Source organism: Temnothorax longispinosus, chromosome 3 (genome assembly GCF_030848805.1).
Source record: "Temnothorax longispinosus isolate EJ_2023e chromosome 3, Tlon_JGU_v1, whole genome shotgun sequence".
NCBI lineage: Eukaryota > Metazoa > Arthropoda > Insecta > Hymenoptera > Formicidae > Temnothorax > Temnothorax longispinosus.
In genome coordinates, this window is record NC_092360.1 from 8,604,052 (window position 1) to 8,631,321 (window position 27,270).

At 35.0% G+C, this 27,270-nt stretch overlaps 6 protein-coding genes across 9 annotated transcripts; 4 read left to right on the forward strand and 2 right to left on the reverse strand.

The window, feature by feature from the left end:
- Window positions 1-1,012: 1,012 nt before the first annotated feature.
- On the reverse strand, window positions 1,013-4,202 carry Golgin84 (golgin A5). Its single transcript, XM_071773095.1, has 7 exons — window positions 3,746-4,202; window positions 3,016-3,443; window positions 2,492-2,939; window positions 2,193-2,397; window positions 1,861-2,100; window positions 1,459-1,692; window positions 1,013-1,387 (listed from the first exon to the last, which is right to left on the reverse strand). The coding sequence occupies exons 1-7, from the start codon at window positions 3,889-3,891 to the stop codon at window positions 1,328-1,330; spliced, it is 1,761 nt and encodes a 586-aa protein (XP_071629196.1). The 5' UTR covers window positions 3,892-4,202; the 3' UTR covers window positions 1,013-1,327.
- A 157-nt stretch (window positions 4,203-4,359) lies between these two features.
- LOC139809866 (retinoblastoma-like protein 1) lies at window positions 4,360-8,814 on the forward strand. The gene is made up of 3 exons (XM_071773096.1): window positions 4,360-5,043; window positions 5,139-6,200; window positions 6,316-8,814. The coding sequence occupies exons 1-3, from the start codon at window positions 4,624-4,626 to the stop codon at window positions 6,493-6,495; spliced, it is 1,662 nt and encodes a 553-aa protein (XP_071629197.1). The 5' UTR covers window positions 4,360-4,623; the 3' UTR covers window positions 6,496-8,814.
- Window positions 8,815-9,010: 196 nt separating this feature from the next.
- On the forward strand, window positions 9,011-9,844 carry LOC139809880 (mitochondrial import inner membrane translocase subunit Tim8 A-like). Its single transcript, XM_071773124.1, has 2 exons — window positions 9,011-9,304; window positions 9,537-9,844. The coding sequence occupies exons 1-2, from the start codon at window positions 9,212-9,214 to the stop codon at window positions 9,726-9,728; spliced, it is 285 nt and encodes a 94-aa protein (XP_071629225.1). The 5' UTR covers window positions 9,011-9,211; the 3' UTR covers window positions 9,729-9,844.
- Pex3 (peroxin 3) lies at window positions 9,840-11,459 on the forward strand. Its single transcript, XM_071773118.1, has one exon. The coding sequence runs from the start codon at window positions 9,840-9,842 to the stop codon at window positions 10,968-10,970; it is 1,131 nt and encodes a 376-aa protein (XP_071629219.1). The 3' UTR covers window positions 10,971-11,459.
- Rpt6 (26S proteasome regulatory subunit Rpt6) lies at window positions 11,377-13,633 on the reverse strand. The gene is made up of 6 exons (XM_071773105.1): window positions 13,470-13,633; window positions 13,236-13,380; window positions 12,730-13,140; window positions 12,378-12,604; window positions 12,035-12,310; window positions 11,377-11,741 (listed from the first exon to the last, which is right to left on the reverse strand). Exons 1-6 carry the CDS (start codon window positions 13,485-13,487, stop codon window positions 11,601-11,603), a joined length of 1,218 nt encoding a protein of 405 aa, XP_071629206.1. The 5' UTR covers window positions 13,488-13,633; the 3' UTR covers window positions 11,377-11,600.
- A 514-nt stretch (window positions 13,634-14,147) lies between these two features.
- Window positions 14,148-26,564, forward strand: Asx (Additional sex combs). Of its 4 annotated transcripts, none has more exons than XM_071773093.1 (8): window positions 14,149-15,052; window positions 15,956-16,215; window positions 16,344-17,471; window positions 17,878-18,156; window positions 18,873-19,766; window positions 19,883-20,122; window positions 20,525-20,568; window positions 20,891-21,027. In XM_071773093.1, exons 1-7 carry the CDS (start codon window positions 14,725-14,727, stop codon window positions 20,528-20,530), a joined length of 3,135 nt encoding a protein of 1,044 aa, XP_071629194.1. In that variant the 5' UTR covers window positions 14,149-14,724; the 3' UTR covers window positions 20,531-20,568; window positions 20,891-21,027. The 4 variants fall into 4 exon arrangements, with proteins under 4 accessions (XP_071629195.1, XP_071629194.1, XP_071629193.1 ...); XM_071773092.1 differs by lacking the exon at window positions 20,525-20,568 and having other exon boundaries at window positions 14,150-14,519; window positions 14,631-15,052; window positions 20,891-26,564; XM_071773091.1 differs by lacking the exon at window positions 20,525-20,568 and having other exon boundaries at window positions 14,151-14,519; window positions 14,635-15,052; window positions 20,891-26,564.
- The last annotated feature ends 706 nt before the right edge of the window (window positions 26,565-27,270 follow it).

The following is a 27,270-nucleotide window of genomic DNA, read 5'->3' on the forward strand; positions in this document are numbered from 1 at the left end:
TGCAAAATTTTTGGAAATTTTAATTTGATTTCAATTTGACGATTATTTTACGAGTTTAGCTATTAGGAATGATGATGTAAGTATAATATATAGCTATAAAGAAGAGATTTGATATCTCTCATAAGTAATAAATCCTTATTTATTTTATGATCGTAGTGTATTTTGAGATATCTATATAACTAACAAATTGAAAGCAATGTTAATACCGCATTTAATCTATTTTAGAATTGTGTGATAAATCTTATAGTACATATATATATATTTCAGGAATATATAATTAATAACTTCATACTGAAAGTCATGTGATAAATATCCTTTTAGCATTATTCAATCAAACTGTATGCGAATAGAGAGAATTTGTGCCTAAGGTGCATGTACGCCACACTTTCCAATCACTGGAGCAATACAAATATACATCTATAATAAGCGACGATTAGATAATATTTAGATTCAATGTAGTGATTAGACCTAATGTCTGTCGTAATATTTACTGTATTTACATTAGATAAGAATATTTTATTGTCGACATGATTACAAAATATTTTATGAATTTGATCTTACATATGAGATGGACATGTGCGTATGTGTATGTGTGTATGCATGCATATGTGCGTGCGTGCATGCACGAGAATAAACCCATTATACATTAAATACATTAAAAAATGTATTTAATACATAAAAATATTTACAAATAATGTCTTGTCATATCACTGTGCTTAATTATTTCTAATATCGCTATTGGAAAAAAACGGAATCAAATATTGTAATAAGAAATTAGTATTTAACAGAGCAATATTCATAATTATATCGTATATCAATATATTTTGTATAGCTTGTATGACTTAAAAATAATTGAGAGTATATACTTGGTATATATATTGCATTCCCCAAGACTTTAAAGGAAGAACAGAATGTTTATTATTATAAAAATTTTTAACTCGATTATAATTAATGATTATATTACTGCAACAAAGTAATATTGTATATATAATAACTTATTTACACCCTTCAATTCTACACCAGTTAATTTTATTTCAAATGCTGCCCATATATATTTGTAGCCTCGTAACATTATACCCTTTTAAATATGTAGTAAAAAAATAAAGACAATTTTACAATCATAATACTTTATGACTATCACTGATTTATCACTATATTTTATTTGAATGTTTATTTAACAATAATTTTATAGATTAAGATATGCTATGTTAAACTGTACAAGATCTAATCCCTCAAATATTGCTTTCTGATATTCACAAAAATTGTGAAATTCCTTTAAATATATATCTTTTTTTTTTTACTTTAAGATTTGTAGTACTAATTTTTATTAATGGGCTTCCGGTGATTGGGATAAGAGAACTACCAAAACCCACAAATGGAGTAGTGCCTATAAAAATACATATTGCGTTTTGTAACAGTATTTATATTATAACAATTAATACGTATGCGTATACTTACCATATAAATCAGTACTAAAATTCTAGCTAATGGATATCTCCTTAAAAATACTCCTGTTCGAACACTTATAGCATCCAATGAAGAATAAGCTCTTTTTACTCTTCTAGCAACGCTGGTATCGAACGGTGTTTCTATTAAAAACGTGGGAACTTGAGCTTTCGCATCGTCCGTATCGTTTATATTATTGTACGATATGTTTCTCCGTAAATTGCCTGCAGCATTTCTGTATTGATGCTGTTAAGAAGACTGTTGTTAGTATGTACGTACATAAAGACCAAACATTCTTTAGAGGAAAACATATTTTAAAATACTAAATTTTACAATATCAAAATTTAAAATTTCATTTGTAAATATATCAAACAAAAAAATTCTCTATAAAAATTTATAAGCTGTTATATTTACCTCAATCTTCTCAAGCTGGAGACGTAATGCATTTCTTTCTGTCGTCAAACATTCCAATGCTTGCTGTTTTAGAACCAGAGTTTGGGTAAGAGTCGCTATTCTCGAATCCATTTCATTGCTCGGCGTTGTCGATACAGATAATTGCAACTTAAGCTTAGAAATCTCCGAATTCTGCTTTTGTAATTGTAAACTAAATCCATTACGTTGACTAATTAGTTCATCTTTCAAGGATCTTGTTTCCTAAAACATTTGTATTTTCAACCCTTTTGATTTATTAATTCAATAACTTAGAGATGTGATATTTGTAGAGATGCAAAAAAAATGTGATTTACTTCTGAACGCAATCTTATATCTTCTTCCGCTTCTAATCTTCGACGTCTTTCACTAGCAAGAATCTCTTGATTTTGTAGATTTGTCTCGGCTGACTTTTGTCTTATCTTTTCCAAGTTCAGATCTGCATTTATCAACTCTTCCCTCAGCATTTTCAGCTGCTGACACATTTGCTGATTTTCCTCCCTAACACTGTCACGTTCCTGCCTGTGATTTGATAAAATAGATTATTAAATCGAGTTCATAGATCGACTGTCGGATGTTAACATTACACAGTTGTAAAAATGTTAATTGACGTTACTTTAATTGATTCAACTCCATGATCGTGGCTTCATCCATAGCTGTTGGTGCGTTGCTTTTCAGTTCTGTTATGAGTTTTTCCTTTTCTTGTAAAGTTCTCAGCGCTCTGGCCTTATGCTGTTCCAGTTCCGATCTAATCGAGTTTAATTCCTGCTTTTTCCTGTCAATAACAGACTGCAAATCTATTATTTGCTTTGACTGCTCTAACTTTTCTACTTCCAAAGTTTTCAACTGTTCATTTAAAACCACGATTTCTTTCTGATAGTCTGTTTGTTTCCCAGGAAATTCATTTTGTTTTTCCACGTGCCTTTCCATCTCTCTTGTATATTTTCGTTTGTTCACTGAATCAATTGGATTATCTAAATTATCCGTTTTTACACCGTTTGATTTTATTTTATATCTGGGCTGGGGATAGAATATATCTGAATGTTCTTCCGCATTACTGTGTTCTACAATGTAAAAATGCAAAATATATGTAGAAAATAATACGCTACAAATCAAATTAATGTAAAAATTAAGATGTACCATTCTGTATAGCTTCTGTCGTCGACTTATCCAGATTTCCACAATCCAAGATCTGCGCTTCATTATATGGATATAAATTTGCATTCTCCGTACTTGTCTCAGCGTCTTTATCGTCCAAAGCGTTGGGGACCATTTCTATTGAAACATGAGACGGAGTTGGACTAATCCGATCACTCTGAATCGATAGATCCGAGTCTGTATCGGTAGGATGTTCTACCAATAACGATGAAGTAGTTGATAGTGATTTATAGGATTCCGCTGTTCTCTTCGGACTCGGGTCAGGCGTATTCAAGTATGTAAATAGCGCGTCCTCTTTAGGTGCCGTTACATTTAACAGATTCACCGACGTTAAACTTGAAGTAGGAGCTGTGTAGGGAATATGCTCCGATAATCCCAATAGAGGCGTCTTGGACGTACTACCATTTAACCTGAATCAAAAGAACAGCTCGTTATATTTTCATGCACTTTTTTACCTCTGTAATACGTTCATTTTTTTAGAATATATTTTTTTTCATTGATCGCTTTTTCATCAGCAATATGTTTAAAATCTGATGAAAGCTGTGCGCAAGCGACATTTTGGTAGAATAAATAAATTATTATTTATATCGTTATTTTACGTTGTGTACAAATAAAGTGAAATGACGAATGACGAATTTCACGAAGTGAAGTCAACTAATCCAAATATTCAACCAACAGTAATAACCTAGGAGATTGACATGAACGCAATTACCCCGATTCCGGAGAGAGCCACGTAACTTCTGACAGATGACCCTGCGGCATCTCGTATTTATCTTTATTCAAGACGGCCGCGGTGTTTTTGTCAATTTTATTTAACAGGTTCTCTGCCTTATCAGCAAGACCGGACAGCCAGGCCATATTGACGCGAGGGGCTGATCCTGATAAGAAATGTCCGGAGAAAAGCGAATAGAACCGTGTCGCACGTAACGACTCCGACGAACCACACCACACTCCCGATCGCTACACGACAAATGACAGAACACTGGCCGTAGGCCGTAGGGCCGTACCGTAGAGTGGCGTAGGGGCAACGTGTTCAGCTGCACTCTCCCGCACGACCCGCACTCGCTTGCACTCAAACGGAAATTGGTAATCATGATAAAAAATTCGCGAAACTCGATCTTTTCATCAATTTTTGAACCAAGATCCATATACTACGTTCTTACGCGAGTGTCAACCTGGCGTGTTGATTCAAGTGTAAACGTCAGCCAAGGTCGTAGGCCTCATTCATATTGCGCGCGGTTAAGATGGCGTGTGCGGCGGCAACGCCCATTGGCGAAGGACGCTGATTGGCGGGCGGCGCTCAGGTTGCGCGCGGGATTTCGGTAGCGGCAGCAGCGGCTGCAAGCTGCAACACTTCCAAATCCAAAATCCAAACACTTCGCTCACGACCGCCGACCAGGTCACACGTAACGCTCGCTACTCTAATTATATCGGAATAAAGTCCTGTGCTCAAGTTGTGTGTTCCTTGATTACTCGTCCCTGTGGAGATCCTTTCTAGCTGCCCTTAATCCTGACACCAAGCCCACTCAAGCCCACTAACCTCTATTCAAAAGGGCTTTCCTTACACAAGTGTACGAGGGTGAGCGTGCCATGACTAAGGACAACAATCTGCTGGGCAAATTCGAGCTTAGCGGTATCCCCCCAGCACCTCGTGGAGTTCCTCAGATCGAGGTTACCTTCGACATCGACGCGAACGGTATCCTCAACGTCTCCGCCGTGGACAAGTCCACTGGCAAGGAGAACAAGATCACCATCACCATCACCAACGACAAGAATCGACTCAGCAAGGATGATATTGAGAGGATGGTGAACGAGGCGGAGAGGTACCGCACCGAGGACGAGAAGCAAAAGGAGACGATCGCGGCCAAGAATGGCCTCGAATCTTACTGCTTCAACATGAAGACCACAGTCGAGGACGAGAGCCTTCTCATGGGACAAATCCTGTTTTACAAACTTCTAGAAATGATTTTAAACGACGAGAAACGCAAAAAACCGAATGATGACATAACTGTAAGTTTATACAAATGGAGATAATTATAGATAAAAAAATTATTGAAGTAGCATTTATTAAGTAGTTTTTATATCTTAATAATTATTTGTTGCAGAATCTTCTTTTAAACGAAGTCTTTATCCAATGCCTTTTTGCCTGCTGTCTTGAAATAGTTATATATTCATACAAAAGCAATGATAAGATATTTCCCTGGATATTGAAGGCTTTGAATCTGGATGCTTACTATTTCTATAAGGTCATAGAAATTATAGTAAGAGCCAAAGATCAATTGTCGCTAGATGTTGTCAAGCACTTGAATCAGATCGAAGAGAAGATTCTGGAGTCCTTGGCTTGGCAAAGTGATAGTCCTTTGTGGCAAACCATCGAGTCTTTGCCGGACGGTGTGCCGAGTTGTGAGGAAGTTTCTTTGCCTGGCACTTTGGAAACTACTGATCCGAACGCTCCTGGTCAACCTGTATTAAGAACGGGCTCCGTTACACTGTTCTTCCGAAAGTTCTACAATCTTGCGTGTGTACGTATGCAGGACTTGTGCAATTCATTGGAGATATCGGATAACGATAAGAAAAAGATATGGACAATCTTCGAATACTCCATCAAGGAACGTACCAAATTGATGAAGGACCGGCATCTCGATCAGATCTTGATGTGTGCAATTTATATAATATCTAAACTGGTCAGGATGGAGAGAAACTCGTTCAAGGAAATCATTCGGTGTTATCATCTACAACCGCAGGCAGAGTCACATATACATAGATCGGTGCTTATCGAAAAAGTTTCTAATGACGGTGATCCAGGGACAACTGGTAACGAAAGATCGGAGGATAATACTATGTTAGAGGAAAATATAACTCCACCAACGCCGACAAATATGGCCGGAACGTCGCAAAACTTGAATGGAGAGATACGCCGCCACCTAATCGAGTTCTATAACGCGATATATGTTCCGCAGGTCGAGGAATTTGCAAACAAATTTGGATCGGCTCGCGGTAACGTCATGAATCTCTCGTTGAGTCCTTTACCGAAAGGAAAGACACCTGCTAATTCTCCAGTGAGACGTGTCACTAGTAGTATTATGACACACACTCTAGATCCGAAGGCTATCAGTGCATCACCGGCGCCGCAATTAAGTTATTGCTTCAATCGTAGCCCTGCTAAGGTAAGATATATATTTTTAAAATTTAAAATATAAGTTTTATAATTAACTTTTAAATCTATGGATTTTTGTGAAAATTGATTCTTCTTTGTTCTTATATAATTGATACATTTTTCAGGATTTAGAAGCTATCAATAAGATGATTTCTGTGAATGCGAAAAAAAGTGTAGGAAAGCGATTACTTACCGATGACACGGATGTAGAAATGACGGAAGGCTCATCTCCTAAAAAAACTGCAACTTTTGTTGCACGGAAATTAGAAAATATCATTGGAGAACGACGAACGCAAAATCAATAAGCGGAATGTGGTAGAATGACGATGTCAATCGTAGTTTATGGATGAGGACGAGGAGTATGTTTAATCTGTTTCTTATTTGCATACGAATTGATTTGCAAAAAACGAAGAAACCTATATGAAATAGATGAAAGCCAGTCTCTTAGCTGTCTTCTGGCATAAATGTGAGATGTTCGTTTCTCCGGTATAGTATAGTCATTCTAGAAAATTGGAAAGGCTTAATAAAATATCGTTCACGTCATATAAGGATGCTGTAATGTTGTTGGTAATTTTATTTAGTGTAAAGTCAGAATTCAATTTCCAGTATTCTTCGTTGACTTTTATCTTACCAGAGTAGACTTTTTTGTTAATTTATAATTTACAGAACCAAACTGTCTTTCGAGTAGTATAAAACGCAAAGTCGTGTAATGTGGATTATAACTTTGAAACACGCATATTACACTTTCCATGCATTATGTTATTGTTAACATGGAACATTTTTAGAATCATTTGAAAACAAATATGACTTTTTTTAATGTGTCTACTGTTGCCTTTTGATCATGATTGTTATGTAAAATTATCCTTAGAAATAGAAAAGTAAAAACATGTGTACATCCATATATTCTAGATAATTAGTTTTGTGATAAAATTGTTGGCGATTTTGTAGAATATTCGCCAGTGATTCTATAAAATCATCGGAAATTTTAGAAGTAAGGATTGTCGAATTAATTATTTTCAGCGTACATAACATATAGATTTAAATAGGAAATTAAATAGGAAAAATCGCAAAAAACATGGTAGTATTATCGTGACAATTTTGTAATTCACACTACGATATACGAAGTGGTCTACTGACAACGGAAACTTGAAACTGATTCTTTTCGAACATTTTTATTATCATTTATCGTAATTATTTACTTTTTAACATCAACTATCGCGTTAACAAATATTAAGTAAATATTCTATTCAATTAAAGTCAAATAAGCTGAGTAATATTTTGGTATTTATTTACGTTTCCGAAATTTTGGATCCATAAAAAATCCTTTAATCGCTTTTGACTCACGAAATATATTAATCACTCGATAAAAAAATTATTGGCTTTTTAATTTTAGATTTATAGTATCTACCGTTAAAATACTATCCAGTTGCAATGGACCATTCTGTATACACATATTTTGAATTAGTAAAGTTGAATAAAAAATATGATATTAATTATATAAATAACTCTTGTTTTTGATTGTTATGATCAGCTCGTTATTTGCATTATATCTTGTAAAGGTAAACCTAGTCAATATTTGTGAAGTATTTATCTTCTCTTTGTGAAGTATGTATCTTCCACACTGGAAATTGTTCTGACTATTCTAAATATTATGATTTATCAAAAAATAAAATTACGACATTTTTTTCTGTTCCGCGATCAAAATCATATACAAAGTCTATAAACAAATATAGTTTTAACCGCTTGATAAAAGTAGACTTTTAACGATAAATTTGAACGGTTAAAACAACGAATACTCACAGCAAATACAAATGTTGAGTAATGCCAGTTGAGTAATAGTTTTCTTAAATTTATTTTCTTTAAAAGAAAAACATTGATCCAAATAAATTGGGGATAAAATCAATTGTACTCATTATAAGTGCATTTTCTATCTTAATATATGTTATTTGTATTTTTAAAAATTTAGAGTTTGTCGAGAATTGAAAAACTCAAAGTAGATGTAAATATTTCTAAATTCACTATATGATCTCATTGATTTGCCATTTATTATCGAGCAATGTATAAAATTATGAAGCGAGTTAAAGACAATTATTGTATTTATTGCATTGCAAGGACTTGGTAACTCGAATACAAATGAATATCGATCGCGAATTGAGAGAGAAAAAATATATATTAGAGTATACTTTAAAATAATAATTGAATATAAATATTTGTGTTGTGCATGAGATGACTTATGTTATTTTGATTTTTATTTGTTTAGAACAGCATACTGGGTCTCTTCGGTTAATTTTTTTCCTACTGATTATAACGAAATTATATGCGGAAACTTGTTTTACAATTTTTGTTGCTTGTTTTTATCATTAAACTTAATTTATATTGTACTTTCAAAGTTTTTAGGCTAAAAAGAAGAATATGAGATTGCTTAATTCTCTTTATACAGTAGGTATGCATGCACGACTAAAAGCGATTACTAATATGTAGGTTTTTTATAAATAAAAAGTGTAAAAAGTTTTATCGGCGTACAATGAATTGCTATTGATCATCTTTTATGTATATAAAGTAGTATTGTAATATGGAAATAATTTGGCAGTATAATAAAAAAATATATTTCAACCTCCTTAAAAGTCGCAATACTTGATTAATTTATTGTGCCCAGCATAATGGCACCCTCAGCGTCTATATTCAGGAACTTCGAACGTGACTTGCATTCAACAAACGGCCGGCTAACTTCACGTTGATGCATGGCCGACTGCGCTGATTGGCTAGTCGCTAGGGAATTTTTCGATTCTGAATAACTTTCGGAGAATTTTAAAGGTTACCTACGCATTTACGCGACTCGAGAATCGAGATAAGTACCATTGATAGCAAATAAATTATCAGAGAGGACTTTTCCAGACTTTTCTTGCGAATATATAAAACTGGTTCCGGGTATCGTTACATTGCATAAGGGTAAAGGTAATTTCGAAAAAGTCGGAAATTTGCATTAATGCAGGTAGATATACGAACGCGAGGATCCGAAGTATGAGTCTTATGGAAAACTCGGACACGCAGGTTGTCCTGGACGATCAGTTGCAGCATTTTATCGAGACCGAAACGAAAAAGCAACATTTTCAGGTTAGTTCCTGGATCGGTTGCGCAAATAAATTTGCAGATATTTTCTATTTATATTTCGCACTTTGTAATTGCTAAAAAAAGAGACCTGAAATAAATATTTTTCATCATTTCCAACTTTATCGGACAGTTCGATCTCAACTCCACTGATATACTTGAGAAAATTTAAATTCAATAATCTATTATATATCTTACCATATATTTCTTTAATATGATATTTTTGTAATATTTTCAGGGATTAGTACATGAATTAACGGGTCTTTGCTGGGAGACTTGTATGGATAAGCCGTCGCTACGCCTGGAGCCTAAAGTTCACAAGTGTCTCGTGAATTGCGTGGAGAGATTTATTGACACAACCAATTATATCACAAACAGATTAGAACGCGTTGCCACGAATATGCAGTCTGAGTCAGATAATATGGAATGAACGTGTATGATTTCTAGGATTATTCCTAGTGTCCAAGTTTGTTATGGACAAATTTTAAACATTTTGTAATATATCTGTACGTGTATCGGATCCACATAAACAATTTAAGACATGTTTTCAAGCATTCGGGGATTTTTGAGTCGTCACAGGCGTAAGTTTATATTTGGGAGCGTCATTATTAGCAGCGTCATCTTCTTGACGCGTTACACGCAGCGTAAGCTGCGAGAGTGGCAAGAAAATGAGATCAGGATGCTGATGGAAAGGACGAGGAAACGACAGTACTATGAGAGCACGGAGAGAACGTGTAACCAAATGATATCGTCTCTCGCGGTGACTCTGAGAAACTCTGTCGTCAAAGAAATCGACACGGAGATAATCATAAATCAACTTAGAGACGGCTCGGCCGACAAGCTAACGTCCTGGAGTCAACTGAAGGTGTTGGCGATCACGCGATCGGCCGTAATAATTTATTCTTATACTATGCTAGTTACATTTCTTAGAATTCAGCTCAATTTGATTAGCGGGCATATGTACAAAGGTGTACAGAATGTGGATAATGGGACTATCGGCAGTGAGGTACAGGCAAGATACATGGCTCTTTCTAGTTATTTTATATACGAGGGCATTAAAAACTTGAGCAGTTTCATAAAGAGTAAAGTTGCTGAAGTCACAGCTTCGTTGTCTCTGACGCAGCAATTAACGTTGAGAGATTTAGAACAAATTTATTGGGCAGTTACATCATCCGTGTCGGCCGACAGCTCGAGAGATCCTGTGAAAAATTTCACTTACTACACGTTGCAACATGATATTGAAAACAGCGACACATCTACCTATTCGAAGCTAAGGGATCAGATGCTAGATGTGTCGGAGAGCGAAGAAGTCCAGGATTTAATGCAGAAAAATATCAGAAGTGGATTTGTCTTATTGATGGATCATATAGCTGCATACTTTACTGAATACCTTCATCCTTCTAAAACTGTTGGTGTAAATAAAACATCGCTTTTGGGAGAATCGAGCGCTGAAAATCCGACTTTAACGAGGGAAGGAGCTGCAAATGATTTGAATGGATTTGTAGATGTTAACAAAACCACTATGGCCTTGGCCAAGATTATTCCTATTATAAATGGGCAGATTCCGGATAATCCAACGCCAAACGATTTAGCGGCGGATTGGCTTCAACGTCTGATGCTAAATAGTGATTTTAAAACACTTGGGGCGAATCTTTACGAAGCAGTCAGCTAAAGTCAGTTAATTACGGGTCAATATTTTGAAAATTAAGCGGGAGACTTATTGATTGTACAGTTGCCACAGTTGGTAGAGCAATCAAGACTTCTTTGCAGCAACCATATAATTTCTCTTGAATTTTTTTTATAGATTTCTTTGCGTGTTAGATACAAGGTATTTTGTACTGCAGGGAATTTTTTTGTATATATCTTTAAGTTAAAATACATGGTTGACGGCTTTATGTTTTCATTAATCTCAGGATAAATATAATTATCAAATAAACGTATAATAGTGGACATCCTATGTTCTATGAGGAAACCCTTAAATGGAGCGACTCGCTATTGAGAACGATAGGTACGATTATGAAAAAATTGTTTCAACAAACGGCATTGCTATTACTACATAAGGTACATATAAGCAAAAATCTGTTTTAAATTAAATTGTATTTAATAATGGTATGGTATTTTTTAAATACAGTAATAAAATTTCATTGTTTTGATATTACAATAGTTTTACTGTTATCTCTAATTTCACACATAAAGTTTCTACGTTTACACATCTTAAATATATTGCCATTAAAATAATTCGCTTATGAGAGAATAATAGATTGAAGATTGTTAATGAGACATTGAAAAATTGCAAAGCTGATTATTTCCATAACTTCTTGATCGACATATTTTTCTCAGAATCCTTCTGCATCACCTTTGCTACAGCCATCTCAAAATCTTCTTGAGTTACATGAACTCGACGTTCTCTAAGAGCATACATTCCAGCTTCCGTACAAACACCCTATAATATAAACAATATACATTCACATTTTAGAACGTGTATGCAAATATTTAAGAAGTTATGGCATGCCAGAAAATTTAGCAAACTTCTTTTTTATCGTAATAAAAGTAAAATATGAGAAAAGCTCTCGAATTTAAGATAGTGGAATGGCACAAGATATCTTATGTATTCTTCTTTTAAAAAATCTTTAGAATAAATTAATATGTTAAGAGCAGAGAATTAGATTTAGATCATTTAACATTTATTCCATGCTCTCAATTATGAAACTGCGGTAGAGAACTATCTTTTATTACCTTGACTTCTGCTCCTGACGCACCAGGCATGAGTTCAGCTATCTTTCTCAGATTTATTCCACGTGTCAAATTCATTTTCCTAGAATGAATCTTCAGGATGTCCAATCTAGCCTCTTCGTTTGGAGGTGGAAATTCGATCTTACGATCAATACGGCCGGGACGCAATAATGCCGGATCCAGGATATCAATTCTGTTTGTGGCCATAATAACTTTTATGTTCTTCGTTGCTTCAAAACCGTCCAACTGATTCAGCAATTCTAACATGGTACGTTGTACCTGAAAGTATAATTTAGAACACAATTACGAAACTATATTTGTATTCACACATATATTTCATACATACTTCACTATCGCCACCAGACCCAGATTCAATCCGGGAACTTCCAATGGAATCGATTTCGTCCATGAATATTATAGACGGTGCGTGTTCTCTTGCCATGACGAACAATTCGCGAACCATACGCGAACCTTCTCCGATAAATTTCTGCACCAACTCAGATCCGGATACGCGAATAAAGGTGCACTCGGTATGATGCGCGACCGCTCTTGCAAGAAGAGTCTTGCCGGTACCTGAAAGATTTTGTTGCATTGTTATTACACCATTATGGAAGCTAAGCATGCAGCAGATAATTACGATAGAATATAAAGGTTCCACATAAGGTCCGTCTTTGGTAATATAATAAACAATAAATTACCTGGTGGTCCATACAGCAGTACACCTTTTGGCTGTGCAATTCCAAGAGCATCAAACAATTCTGGATGCTTGACCGGCAACTCTATGACCTCTTTTATCTCCTTTATCTGTTTATCTAAACCTCCAACCATTTCGTAGGTAGAATCCGGCACTTTCTCTACCATCATAAGGGAGACAAGTGGATCGACTTTATTCGGCAATATTTTATGCAGAGTGTAACTTTCGTTACGCAGAGCAACACGCGAGTTCGGAGTCACGTCGTTGATGTCGATGTTCTTGTCTATATCTACCACAAATTTGCCTTCCGGATGTACTTTAACTAGGACCTTCTTCTTGTCCATAGGTTTAACTACTTCTCCGACATAGGAACCCTGTTCTTGCAGGAGTTGTAACTCTTCGCGTAACATGCGTACTACAAAAGATGACAATTCAAAGAATTTTATTACATCACAGAACATATCCGAGTTTTATAGCAATATTTGTATCGCGCTAAGTCAAAATAGATACCTTTGGCGTTGAGTTCATTACGCTGTGCTTGCAGTCTCCTTAAATTTTGACTCTTTTCAGCAACAATTAACTGCAATTCCTCGATCTTCGTAATGTAATACGGTTTAAAGCCTTCTCCCTTAGCATTCTTCTCGTCGATATCCATCTGAAAAATTTCGAGTGTTTGAGTTGCAGATAAATAAAATGTTTCCAATCGTCGCGCGCAATAATAATAACGTGAAACATTTTTCTTACCTTATTTGTGAGCGTCATGATTGATGGTGAAGGAACAAATACTTCACAAATAAATATTCAATAGATTCCTATTTTTAATGACGGGCAGCGTCGGCACGACCGCACGACGTTAACCTTATTTTCTCCAAAATTCGACGAGAGATCGCCTCTCAAGTTCTCACTTGTCATTCTTCTTGGCCGATATTTATATAGCAGTAGAAAGTGATTGGTTCTTACCTTTGGCTCCAACCAATCACATGACTGCGTTCAGAAACATCACCCCCCGAGTGCTGAAAATCTATAGTGCACGTGACACATGCTATAGGATTTTCAGCGCTCGGGGGTGATGTTTCTGAACGCACCCTTTAATTCTACAGGCATTTTCAGGGATTTTTTATAAAAAATGTTAAAATAAGCCGCGATTTATTTGATGCCCGTTCTAGACTGGAGGACGATCCTACTTGAGAGGTTGCAAGGCATACGATTGCTCACGTCGTCAATTGATCAATTCATAACCTAACCTTTTGATTGGTCGATCCAATGGAAAAATTCTAAACACCGGTTGTCATGAATGGCGGGCGGTCAATCGCAACGTAGTAAAAAGGAACGCTCCCAATTCGTCATATGTTATCTCTTCCATTCATGCCTAAAATGGGACCTCGCGTTCTTATCAAATATTTTTGTACTCCACGACTCAGCTCCACTTTTCGAGAACGTTATATATATGTGTATTTATATGTGTATGTACGCATGGTATGCATTGGCATTGCTCGAGTACGCAATACACGTTAAACGTTGAATACGTTGGATGCAAAACGAGTCGTGCGTCTACCCTCGGCGACGTTTCCGCGGCATAAATATGTAAATACAGTATGGCTGAAAGAAGCGGAAGCTTCTCCACTTTCCCGGATGGCATTTCGCTATGCGACTGAGGGAACCGTAACGTTTCGCCGCTGAATGTAATCCCGTGGATTCACGAATTCCCGGAACGAAATGACGTAAATACCTCCGCCGAGATCTTTCACAGCGTATTTCGACCGCACCGATAAGAATGTCACTCGGTCGTCACTGGTAAGAAAGAGCGAAAGAGAGAGAGAGAGAGAGCGCGCGAGAGAGAGAGAGAGAAAGAGAGAGAGAGTGAAAGGAAGAGGGAGAGAAATGTTATGTTTATATCTCGGCGAGGTAGGAGTGTAGGAGGACACATTCGTGAGCTGTGAAATATCGCGGGAGAATATGGAATCGAACGTACGGAAGCGTCAGTGCACGTTCTAACGCTATGCCGCGGCAGGCCTACACCGCGTGCCCCGACATTCCGCTCGCCGACGATGTCAAAGCCATAGGCGCTGCCATGGACACGGACGTGGAGCTCGGCAAGGGCGAGGGGTGCGAGACTATACCGGGCTGCTCCGGCTACTCGAGCATGGTGCACAGCAAGAAGGTCATTAAGCACGCGTTGCGACAGCAAGCCAAGCGGCGCCGTAAGAACACGACGATAGCGTCCGGCAATTCGCGCACGTTGCCCAGGATCGTTGTCAAACCGCTACCGCCGCCGCCGCCGAACGATCCACCATCCCCGGTCAACAACGTGCAGCACATCAACACCGGTAATTTTCCAACTCCGCTCTTCATTTCTTGTTCGCAGAGGAGAGTCAGTGGGATTCAATGATTTTCTAAATGCTTATACCTTTCGCAGCGAGATGTAACATTTATCTTGAGTATAATATAAGCAGAAGGCTATTAATGTATTAAATAGCCACGTTGCTGTAATCGCAATGAGTCAACACTGTATAAATAGATAAATACCATAAAGGTTTCTTACATTTTTTTCATTAGGAGACTACTATTGGTGCAATATGTACAGAAACGCATTCAATTCTACTGACTTTCTTCATGTATTTGTATATATTTAGTAAACGTTAGAACTATATATGTGCTTATCATAAACCAGGATTACTCTGATACGACGTTAGTTTGTGACATAGACAGATAGAACTTTAGTATGTCGCAATCTATTTATCGATATTTTATCTCAGTATTAGAGCAAAGATAATATTTGTCGTTCAAATAATTTTGTATATTATAAAGTAATGCTTTATATATGTATATTTGTTTATTCACGTATTGCTTTGATATATTGTTTTTATAATTTATGTACAAATATCTGAATATATGTCGTAATCAATGTTATATTGTAATATTCTTAACTATGATATGTTTGTGAGAAACTGCAATATATTTTTTAAATGTTAATGAGAAAACTTTCATTGATGTTTGACATAAACATTTACGTTTTCACTATATTTGTTGCAAATACACAGATTAACATAATGATAACACGTAATACACAGATACTATTATAATTTGAGGAAGCGATTATCGTATAACACAGTTCATTTTTTTTTAAATTTCTTTAGATCTTTTATATAAAGTAGAAATTGTAGTGAAGTTTTATTGATATGATGATAGCTTATCTCATCTGAAATAATGTATATTTTTTACGCATACAGCACCGGAAGAACCTGCTGCAACAATGAGAGAAGTTTTGGCTAGTTTACCTGGATTTAGCTTAAAGTCAAGCCGCAGGAGATCTACAAAGAGACTGTCCGCAACTGCGCAATTAGAAGCTGGTCTTGTGGATTTGGAGTCCCCAGCGAGTATATTAGCAAGTACGAGCTTACGCGCTCTGTTAAATAGGCATACATTTCAAGGCTTGCCCCCACTGTATCAACGGAAGCTCGCACAACTCCTGCCTGCTGTAGATAGACAGGTACTAAATAATATATAATTTCTTAATAGTAAATACTATTGAGTTACTTTAACTTCAGATACATAATTGTTTAGAAATTTTAAACTTTTTTTGTATGAAATTTAATTTATTTTATCTTATTTCTATAGGATGCTGCTATCTCTGGATTGAACAATGAATTTTTTGCGAGAGCTTGCCTAGAATGGCGGAAACGTTTAGCAGAAGGAGAATTCACTCCAGAAAATCAGCAACGCCTGAAGATGGAAGCGGAACGGGATAAGAATAAGCTAGATCCGTGGAAAGTGAAGCATTTTGAACCGATATGGGGAGAAAAGCGAGAGCCTAAACTTAAATCGAATCTCCATTATATTACCGAGTCACGTTCTAGTGGTGCAGTAACACGTTCAAGTTTAAGACTTCGTCTGGAAGCTAATGTGGATATTCCTACGTCGGAACATGCTGTCTGTCCTATTGTAATGACAGAAGATAAAGTCGACACCAGCTGCAAGACCGAAATCAGCATAAAGAGTTCCGACGATCTAGTTAATTCTGAAGAGGTGCAACAACATTTAATGCCCTTAGATTATAATACATTACCGGACAATGTGACTGATGAGAAACATTTAGATGACTCCATGCGAGTGAATTCCATAGAAGTGTCAGAAGATATTCAAATGCATGAAAGTAAAATAGAGGAAGCTGACAAGATCACGGATATTTGCGAGAAACAAGATATGCTTGAGGCTGATGATATTGCGAGGCAAATATGTCAAGAAGCCATTTCGAATGTCTACGAGGAAGAAACAGATTTTTCCTCGAGCGAGAAAAATTTGCCACCTATAGAAAATAACGTAATCGAAGCATCGGAGGAAGACACCGTGCTATTACCTGATGATAATTCGTCACCGAGATCGAGCGAACAGATAGAACGTGGGTCACACACGTCCGTAGAATCAATTTCGCAGTTATCCAACGAATATATATCACAAGCATCCATAGATCAGATTTCTCAGATCTCAAAGGAACAGATTTCACAAATATCCAGCGATCAGATTTATCAGATATCGGATTGCGAAACCACGAGTATCCTTGAAAGTTCATCGCCGCAGGATCAAGTTAGGCCCGCAGACATCGTTATAGAGGATACCAGTTTGATTAATAGCGATCAAACTGAGGTAACACAGACTTCCCACGAAAATCCAGCGGACAGCGAATCACAAATTCCAGAAGGAATGGAAATTGATAGCGAGACTTTACAACGTATTCATGAACTCGAGGTAAGAGTTTTAATGTATATCAAACACGCTATTAAGAGATCGTAGATGTATTATTAGCACAATCTCGATAGACTAGAATATTAACTCTCCGGAGGTGGACGCCGAGTCACTCTCTGACCGCCTTCCAGACCCATGCCCTGACTCTGTTTTGTTTAGACTGTATGGCTTGTCTAAGGAGTCGTGAATCTTGAGCTCTAAACAAAAAACAACTAAATGAGTAACAAGTAAATAACATTCTCGTGTAAAAATTTGTTTTGCAACACAAACTTTACTATGGGTCAGAAGTGATTCGGTGTCCGCCCTGCACGCGGCGTCCGTCTTCCGAGGGTTAAAAAAATATATATACTATTGTTATTATACTATCTCCACACTGTTGTCAAAAACTTTATTATGAATCTTGCTTTAGGTACGAGGAGAAATGCGCGAAATGTATGAAGAGATTTCGGGATGTCCAGAAGAGATAATATATCCTATTCTTGAGGGAATGGAAATGGCTTCAACCAATGCAGAAGTAACCGAGCCGCAAGTAGTGTCGGGACAAACTGAAGATACTACGGGAACGGATGTAAATGTTGGTAATGAGGATGAAGCTCTGCGAGAGGCAAATAATTACGTCTGCTCTGAAATGTTAGAATGTAGTTGGACAGTGGATCCGACCGTGAATAACATCAATAATAATAATAGGGTAAGCATATGTACATTGATCATTATTTTAGTATTATTTATACCGTACACATATCAGTAATACCAGCTAACTTTAAAAATATATATAAACAACATAAATTTGGTTTTGTAAAGACTTATGATAACATACTAGTTATTAACACACGCGTTATTTTTTCAAAAATAATTCAATTCTTAGAGTATTGGTATAAGATTTGAACTCGAAACAACCGGTTCGAGTTTAGGCTAATTACACAGTTAGAGCAAATCGGAATGTTTAGAGAATAAGATAAGAAAAATTAGAATTTAGTACATAATTACAAATGAGAAACAATGTACAGTTTACTAAGTCACTTTAATCACTTTGAACAACAAAATAAGATAAAATTAGAAAATAATAAAGAAAATTACAAAGTTAGCTACTGCTTTTTGTTTTAAGTCATAGGAGAGAATAAATTAAAATGAGCTTTCATGATTTAAAATAACACTAAACAGATAATTAGTAGTGATTGATTCGTCCTGAATGCTCATTGATAAGAAATAACTAAAATACTACGATATATCTATACTAAATAAAATTGTAACACGAAGAATATAGATCTTGAAGTTTAAAAAGAGTTTTTATCCGAGCAGTATGAAGATGATGAGTAGTAATTGATAAATTTTGCTTATTTTTAAATATATCCAATAAAACTTGACAGGATTTTATATTAATTTATATATTTTGTTTTTGCAAAGACGCAAGAAGAGTTGCAAGTACCTTGGCCTTTGGTGGCGGCCGCTCTTGATGGATCGGTAGCGGCTAATATCACAGTAACGACGCAAGATGAATGCAGCGAAACCTCCACAACGACCGATTCTACAACTTCTTCGCAGCAGTTTATTAACGCGGATACCAACGTGGAATCCGTTAACTGCATTCAATTGCCAGTTGTTCAAGGAACTACATTTCAATCAGACGGCTTAACTATCAGCACCCCGGGAAGCAGTTGCGTTATGAAGAGCTTGCAATCGCAAAGTCCGCCGATCATTGCGTTTCCGCAATTGCAATCCATCAGATTTGTGCAAACGAGCTTTAATCCGGAACAGGAAACAACATCTTCGCTGGCAAATAACTCGTCTACGATCTCGGCCCAGCTTCAGCCCCAGCAAAGTAACACCGCGCAAGTTAACATGATACGAACGCAGGATACCATCACCCAAATAAATACTCAAAACAATAATGCGCGGAATAATATGAATCAAAACACCATTGCGACGCCAAGTCAAGTGCAAAATACTCTCCCGACTACAATGGGAGTACAATCTCAGAATCGCGCGCAGAACGCGATTGTTATTCAACATCAAACCGCTCCTTCTGTTCAACCTCGACAAATTGCGGCTACTGTGCATCAACAACAACAACAACAACAACAACAGCAGCAGCAGCAGCAGCAAACGCCACAACAGCAACAGCAATATGCTGGACCATCTGTAGCCGTTTCGACGCGACCCTCGCGCGTGTCCAATCAAGGCAGCCAAAGAGGCTCTAGAAATAGTAATAAAGAACAAGGAGGTGGTAGATCGAGAAGCTCTACGAAAGAGCCTCCGGGTGCTGTCAATTTGGAGCGCAGCTATCAGATATGTCAAGCGGTAAACTAACTCAATATCCAGTTCAGAGTCATACGTGAATGTAGTAAAGATATGAATTTATCGAATGTGCGATGCGTATTACATTGATAAATGTAGGAACGCTGATATTATTTTAGGTCATACAAAGTTCACCGAATAGAGATCAACTGAAGGCTCATTTAAAGCCACCGCCAAGTTTACTTGCTAGAGGAGACGGTGCATTCACAACCAGCAAATCTGGTGGGCGCACCCTGACGACGGTCAAACCCCAGAAAACGCAGCAAACGATACAACACAATAAACAAGCTCAAAATAAGACGCAAGCAGTTATGCTGAGACATGTATTTGCTACGGCGCGTCAAGCTACATCGACGGAGGTATGTAGTACTTATTATATTAATTATTAACATAGCTGTTTAGATATTTAGCTGTGCCGCTTTTTACATGTATTACTTGCTATATCAAGGGTAAAGTATATTAATATCAATCTTTTTATGAACTTGACATTTCCGTGAGATATGCAGATAAAAAAGAAACGCTAATTCTTATGCAATGTACTTATAACAAATGAGGTCTCATGAAATCCTAGTAATAAATCTTATAAAAACAACTTAGGAAGATAGATCACAATAATAGCCATGCAAAATACATACTTTGCTATAAGTATCTTTAAATTTATCGTTCAATATTTTTCTTATTGTATGAAATGTATGTACTGTTCTCATGTACTAAACACTTGACGTACACGCATACTATTTTATCCTTTTCTGTGTGTACAGTGCTAATCTCGCGGGTCGCTTGTGACGATCTCGGTATCATACAGGTACCTAAACAAACAAATTTTTACATTAGTTTTGGGTTTCTAAACGCAGTAGAGATAGTGACTTTAATTATCAAACGCAACGACGCAGCGACGATTTTGTGCAATGCTACAAAAATTTATTTACACAAATATCATAACAAGGATGACGAACGAATGCTCTTATTATGCAACCAAACGAATTCAGAATGCTCTAATTTAAATGTTATTTGTTTAATATATTTCTATTGACGGTCGAAAGTAGCTTGAACGCGCAATATACCAGTTCAAGCTACGTAAAACGTTTGTAATTATTTCGTTAATTAAATCCCTTGATACCTTGTAGGTTACAGAAAGCACTCCTATAGCGCAGCTTGGTTCCACCACCAGCAATGGTCTCGGGCAATATATACTTGTACAAAGGACGGGAGTTGGAGACAGTGCACCGAGAGCATCATCCGCTCCTCCATTACCGCCGCAGATCGCAGGGATGGGCGTTGGGGTCCATTTAGTGCGAGGAAGACCGGCGAGCGCCGGGGAGGGTTCTCATCAGGCTGTCACCCTGAAGGCAAGAGGCGCGGATAGCAGAGTGACAGGCGGCGCGGAACCGGGTGCACCCGGGATGATAATCGGCGGCGATCCGCCACCCCCGTGTGAATGTAATATGCGAGGAGCCATGGTAATTTGTCGGCAGTGTGGTGCCTTCTGCCACGATGACTGCATCGGGCCTCAACGTATCTGTGCTACCTGCCTCATACGTTAATCACTTCATCTTCATCCAAGCATTCGTGTATAAAATTAAACCCGTTATAAGATAAGAGTGCTGAGCATTCAGTTAGTAAACAGGAAATACCAAACACGTTATCGTATTAATAAATTTATATATGTATATAACATAGAGACACACGTATACATATATAGAGGTATATATATATATATATATATATATATATATGTATATATACTTCTATTCAAACTCACTGTACAATATACATGCATATAATATATATGTGTACACATATGTATCCACGTCTACACACACACACACACACACACACACACACACACACAATGTAATATATCATAAAATTATATCACAAAAGTATAATAAAAAAGTTTGGGGACAACATTTTCGCAATGGTCTGCTAAATATACCGCAATCAGCATTTGATAGCATGCCATATTTTATATGAGAAATATAATATTGAATTACAATTTTCATCTATATATAATTTTGTTTATTAATAAATATTGTCCCCGAACTTTTAGTCATACTTTATATGTTAGTTGATATGAGCGCTCAGTCAAACGGATAAGACAATGTTTTCGATTGCATAAAACTGATTGCCGAAATAATTTACTTCAATTTCTACCGCGGTATTAAGACTAAAAAGTAATAAATAATTAATAAAATCTTATAGCAAATTCTTGTCTATAACATGATCTCATATTTTCTTTTTGATTTCTTTCTGATGATTATAAAAAAGGTATTAGATATTATTATATTGTAATACTTTCAGATAATCAACTTGTAAATTAACTTTTACAAGTTTTCTAAAATAATATTATGATGTAAAAATTTATACCCTGTTTTACAAAACGGAAAAAATATCTTTTCTATAAATTTTTTTCCTAAAATTTTTCTTTAATTGTCTACCTTTTTAGGATTATTATACATTGTCATAAGTTGCAGTAAAGATTTTATTTTTTTCTTGTAGAAAATTATTTATCAGAAGAGATCAGAGTTATTAGAGAGTTGGAAATGCCTTGTGCATTTGAATATTTCAAAGTAGAAAATAGACTGATTTTAACAGTTTGTTATAGTAAAAATTATCTGTTTGACTATAGTACACTCATGTAAAATTATTTAGTTTGGAAAGTATAAAATATTGCCCAGCACTCTTATACGAATGGAAATTTTTGCAGATTAAGGGTAATGAAGGATACAGTTGTGGGTATTGAAAGATTCAACATTGCTACATTATACAGCAGATAAAAAAATACAAATAATTATGGAACGTCTCTTATTCTGTTATCTTGCCTATCATAATTTTATTACAAATTGATGAGTACCTATAAATTGCTAACATACATAATAAAATTAATAAGCTTCTATATAGATATTGTACACAAAATTAAGTTAAGACAGTTAGTCCGTATTATAAGCGTAGCAATATTTATAGTTACTTGAAATTGATACATGAAAAGATAATTCGTCGAATAATTATTTGAAATTTTATTGCCTCTTTCATAGTGTTTGAATGCTTTATTATTGAGTTAATTTATATATTATCGATACTTCTATTATATTCTTTTATTTAAATATTATAGAAACAAAAAAATTCAAAAATATTCAATATTTGACGAATAAATATACAAAAAAGTCTTGTAAGGATACTTTGCGCGATGTTTATTTTTTTTAAATCATCAAACTCTAGTCTGTACTATACATATACTTATATATTTCTTCTACTTTTATTTATTATGCTATTTATTGATGGTAATCTTTTTATAGTTTTTATATTCTTTATTATATAACTTTGCCATTTCATATGCATGATTATAAAACATATAATTACTTCATTCATAGTCATCTTATTTATTAATAATACTATCTGCATTTATTAATGCAATGTGTATAATGTAATTCTGACTGCTAATTTCAATATTTCAACTGTATTCTTGAGACCCTTGCTCATAAAAAAGTTTAAGAAAAGTTTAATCTCTTATATATATTGACCCTTAATACAGTCTTCCACTAAACATCACACTCTATAATATGTATGTTTGTTATTTATTTATTAACACACGAATTTATTTTTATTATAGCTACGTAGAGGATATTCCTGTACATGTTGATCTCGAAGCTAAACGACGAATCCTTTGTACATGCTCTCTTTTAATCATTCCTTTGGAATATAGGGTGACCTACTGAACTCTTTGAGTCTTAATATAGTTCAGACTACCTTTTGGACATGTATTAGTACATGTTGTATGTCAAACTAGTGTTGTCGGACATTGTGTACAGGAACAGTAATATATCACGAGAATGAATAATTAAGATTAACGATTTATTGCAAATAATAAGAGAAATAACTGAATATTCATAGCTCTAATATAGATATACGATATGTAGCCTGTATCAATTTTATTCCCCATTTTGTTACGATTAATTCTTTAATGTTAGACCGATGAATGATTTATTGAGAAATTGCGAACAGTATGATTATTAACAATAATTTTATCTGTATGCTCTGTAGTATATCTAGAAATATTCTGTGCAGTACAAATGATGCAGTAATGATCCTATTAGGATCATTTGGAAATATCGTTTCTGGCAGTCTTAGGATGATCACTATCTTGGACTCCTAACTTAAATTAGAACATATATACATTGTATTCAATGCTATAACTGTACACCTGAATGTTGCTGACAGATGCATGAAATGCACATTGTAGTCGACTTTAGTTTTCTTCTCTTTATTTTTTCTTTTTCTCTCATATGAATAGAATAAAAAGATACATTTATTCCTCGTGTCAGATTGATATAACTTGATCGGCTGGATATTATTTGCGAGCATTATTATCCGTAATTAAGTATGTATAAATTCAAATATTGAATATTTGAGAGGAGCGGCAGCTATTCCAGTTAAGACTAAAATATGTATACATACATCGCAAATAATTATAAAACTGTAACAAAGAAGTAGCTTATGCGGTGAAGTATGTTCAAGAAAGCAAATAGATAATTTAATTATCTTATTGCTTCGCTTTAAATTGATTTTCTTTAATTTGATTGGAGATTTAATAATCAAGATTCAATATTGAAAAATTGGATTGATGATTTATCGAATCTTCTATCAAATTTTTGACATATATTGTGACAAAGCTGATGAAAAGTGATATTTTTTGTCGGTAATATTTGCGATAAAACGGAAAAATTATTTCTAAAAAAAGTGTATATAACTTATAGTATAGTAATTATTCTAACTAGTAATGGTTAATTACCATAACACCAATTTATTGTAAAAATTTTGCATAAAATTCATGTCTTGCAAATTCAGTATTTTGTTTTACTTGTAAGGAGAAATTATAAATTATAATATATTTTTAAATTTGTATATAGTGTCAACACTAGCACTTATCTTTCACCAAGTTAATCTCTGTGCTAGCGCTAAAGATAAAACGCGTACATCTAAATGTATAATATTACTTATTTGTGTTGTCAGAAAATCATATTTAGGAGTAAAGAAAGAACGAGACAATAGAAAATGTGATGATTGAGATTGATGAGATCATGGTGTGCAGTTGCAGCATTATAATACTTTTTATGTACATTATATTCATTCTATCTCATCTCCCTCTCCATGTGCATACGATCAGAATTAAACCCTCACCTGTCATTGTTACGAGCGTATAAGAATTTCAAACATTTTTGAGGCAATAATATGCTAAATCGCGTGTAAAGACATGTCAGAGTTCTTAAGCTTTATAATCATTTGCTGGCTTTATTATCTACTACAAATTAAATCACTTATATGTTTCTTGAAAGAAACAATATATAAATAGATAAATCTTTTTCTGTTACTTCTTTGTGAAATTTATCTTGTATGATTTAACATGTTATCGCCCCGATTCGTCAACTTACACTTAACAAAGTTAAGAAATACGCATTGCATTGTGTCATACTTCTCTTAAATATTTTTAATCATATTACTTACCGATATCGATTATCTATCATGTCATCGTGATTATGGCGTTTATTTTTTATCAGTAATGATAGTAACTAGTATTACTGCAATTCGATAGAAGTTACTCTGTATCCGTCGCTCAAATGTAAATAAAGTAACATACGTTTAATATGGGGAAGTTGTTTAATGTGCAAGTATATCGCAATTAAAGAACGTTCGATATATATACATTTTTTAATAAATACTTTTGCAATTACGCAGCACAATTAGATCGTGGCTCGATAAAGTAATGTCTGTTTAATATGAGAAGTTGTTTAATATGCAAATGTACATTATAATTACAAGGCATTCGATGCGTATTTTGAATAAATATTACACCAGCTGCGAGAAAGGCATTATTCTATATATATCAAGATACTTTACTGTAATACAATTGGCGCCGTAATGTTAACTAATATTTAGGAGAAATATAACTTATTACGTTTATTACTACATAAAATGTAGGAATAACCGATTATACATATGTACAGACTTACACTGGGTGTGTAACTATATCATAACATATAAACGGACTGAATTATATATATGCGACTTAAATGCAAAAAAAGAAGATAATTATTGCTCGTAAATATTATTTGATTTTCTTATGAACTTCCGGTACGTAGTATAAGTAAATAAATTATGAGTCAAGCTATAACGCGATGTATGGCATTTTACTTAACGCGGCCAATTAAACAGATTTTATAACAAACCGTTTCGATATTGATAAATTGTATTGATTATATATAGTAGATATGAGTAGATAATTATATATATGTATATATAAAATTATTTCTTTTAATATCTTCACAACCATTTTTAGTATGCAGCATTTGATTACCCACCGCTGCGTTTTATTACTGAAAATCGCTTGCTTATCCTGTTTATTCTAATCCGAAAGCAATTTCGCCTCTCTCCGCGGAAGTTTTGATATTTTATTTATATTTATTTTACCTGCACGCATAGATCCATACATTCACAGCTCCGTAAATTCACATTTTTATTGATTCACGGATTTTGATAGGCATAAAAAAACATTTTTCGCTTGATTTACCAGAATGGCATCGAGTTATAATATCGTACAGTTTTTATATAGCGTACTAACGTGTTAAATAAGTAAACTACAAATTTTTAATAAGTTTAATTTTGAATTGAGCTCATCATTCAAATATATGTATTAATGTATTTAATATTGTAAAATATGCTGACACACAACAATTGTAATAATGTTTCGTAACGAGGCTACCAGTTGAAAAATAATAAAATAATCTCATATGTTAATTTGATGCATATACCGAGTCTTGCTTCATTCTATTAAAAAAAAAAAAATACATGAGATAGACAAGCGGCTCGATTGCTTACAAAAGTATGAATCGGAAGTTAAGAATTTATTAAATAAAATCTCTAATAACTACTTACATTAAAAACATCGAAGCAATTACATTATTTTGAGTGAAAATCATTCTATATAAAGAAAAATATTGAGTTTTGCCTATACCCTATCAGTTTATGAATCACACACCAGACTATCAGAATAGGGACGAGACCAACATCGCACGAGCGCCACGAGCTTTCCTTTTTCGATTCGAACAACGTAACATTTAAAAGTCATCTAAAGAATCATTGAAATATTCTTTTCGATGTCATTTAAACCTTTCGGTTGCCTAGTAAGAGATTACTCAAGTTAAATTAGCTTTGCCCCAATCTCAATCTTTCTCTCTCAATCGCTCTAACATTATTAACATACGTTAAAAAATACTATTATGTTACGCTCCCTCCCACACCAAAAACAATTTAATTTAATAATGTACAATTTGCGTATGATATATTGATACGCGGATGCGGGTGAGATGTAGAAGAGATAAAAAGCTCTTTTTTGAAATTGCAAAAGTATTAATCGAAACATACACATTTTTTATTTAAAACTTTGCATACGGATGACGTGTGTGTGTGTGTGTGTGTGTGCGTGCTCGCGCGCGCGCGTGTGCGTAGTGTA

Excerpts from the sequence above, each read along its gene's own strand:
- Rpt6 (XM_071773105.1), bottom strand. Across the intron at positions 12,311-12,377 it reads GGTCTGGTGGCGATAGTGAA|GTACAACGTACCATGTTAGA; the intron begins GTATGTATGAAA and ends TTATACTTTCAG. Across the intron at positions 11,742-12,034 it reads CGTCAGGAGCAGAAGTCAAG|GGTGTTTGTACGGAAGCTGG; the intron begins GTAATAAAAGAT and ends TTTATATTATAG.
- Asx (XM_071773092.1), top strand. The coding sequence starts at position 14,725 with ATGCCGCGGCAGGCCTACACCGCGTGCCCCGACATTCCGCTCGCCGAC. Across the intron at positions 16,216-16,343 it reads TGCCTGCTGTAGATAGACAG|GATGCTGCTATCTCTGGATT; the intron begins GTACTAAATAAT and ends TTATTTCTATAG. Across the intron at positions 20,123-20,890 it reads GTCAAGCTACATCGACGGAG|GTTACAGAAAGCACTCCTAT; the intron begins GTATGTAGTACT and ends GATACCTTGTAG.
- Golgin84 (XM_071773095.1), bottom strand. The coding sequence starts at position 3,891 with ATGGCCTGGCTGTCCGGTCTTGCTGATAAGGCAGAGAACCTGTTAAAT. Across the intron at positions 3,444-3,745 it reads TGGCTCTCTCCGGAATCGGG|GTTAAATGGTAGTACGTCCA; the intron begins GTAATTGCGTTC and ends CTTTTGATTCAG. Across the intron at positions 2,101-2,192 it reads ATATAAGATTGCGTTCAGAA|GAAACAAGATCCTTGAAAGA; the intron begins GTAAATCACATT and ends CAAATGTTTTAG.
- LOC139809880 (XM_071773124.1), top strand. The coding sequence starts at position 9,212 with ATGAGTCTTATGGAAAACTCGGACACGCAGGTTGTCCTGGACGATCAG. Across the intron at positions 9,305-9,536 it reads CGAAAAAGCAACATTTTCAG|GGATTAGTACATGAATTAAC; the intron begins GTTAGTTCCTGG and ends TAATATTTTCAG.
- Pex3 (XM_071773118.1), top strand. The coding sequence starts at position 9,840 with ATGTTTTCAAGCATTCGGGGATTTTTGAGTCGTCACAGGCGTAAGTTT.
- LOC139809866 (XM_071773096.1), top strand. The coding sequence starts at position 4,624 with ATGACTAAGGACAACAATCTGCTGGGCAAATTCGAGCTTAGCGGTATC. Across the intron at positions 5,044-5,138 it reads AACCGAATGATGACATAACT|AATCTTCTTTTAAACGAAGT; the intron begins GTAAGTTTATAC and ends TATTTGTTGCAG. Across the intron at positions 6,201-6,315 it reads TCAATCGTAGCCCTGCTAAG|GATTTAGAAGCTATCAATAA; the intron begins GTAAGATATATA and ends TACATTTTTCAG.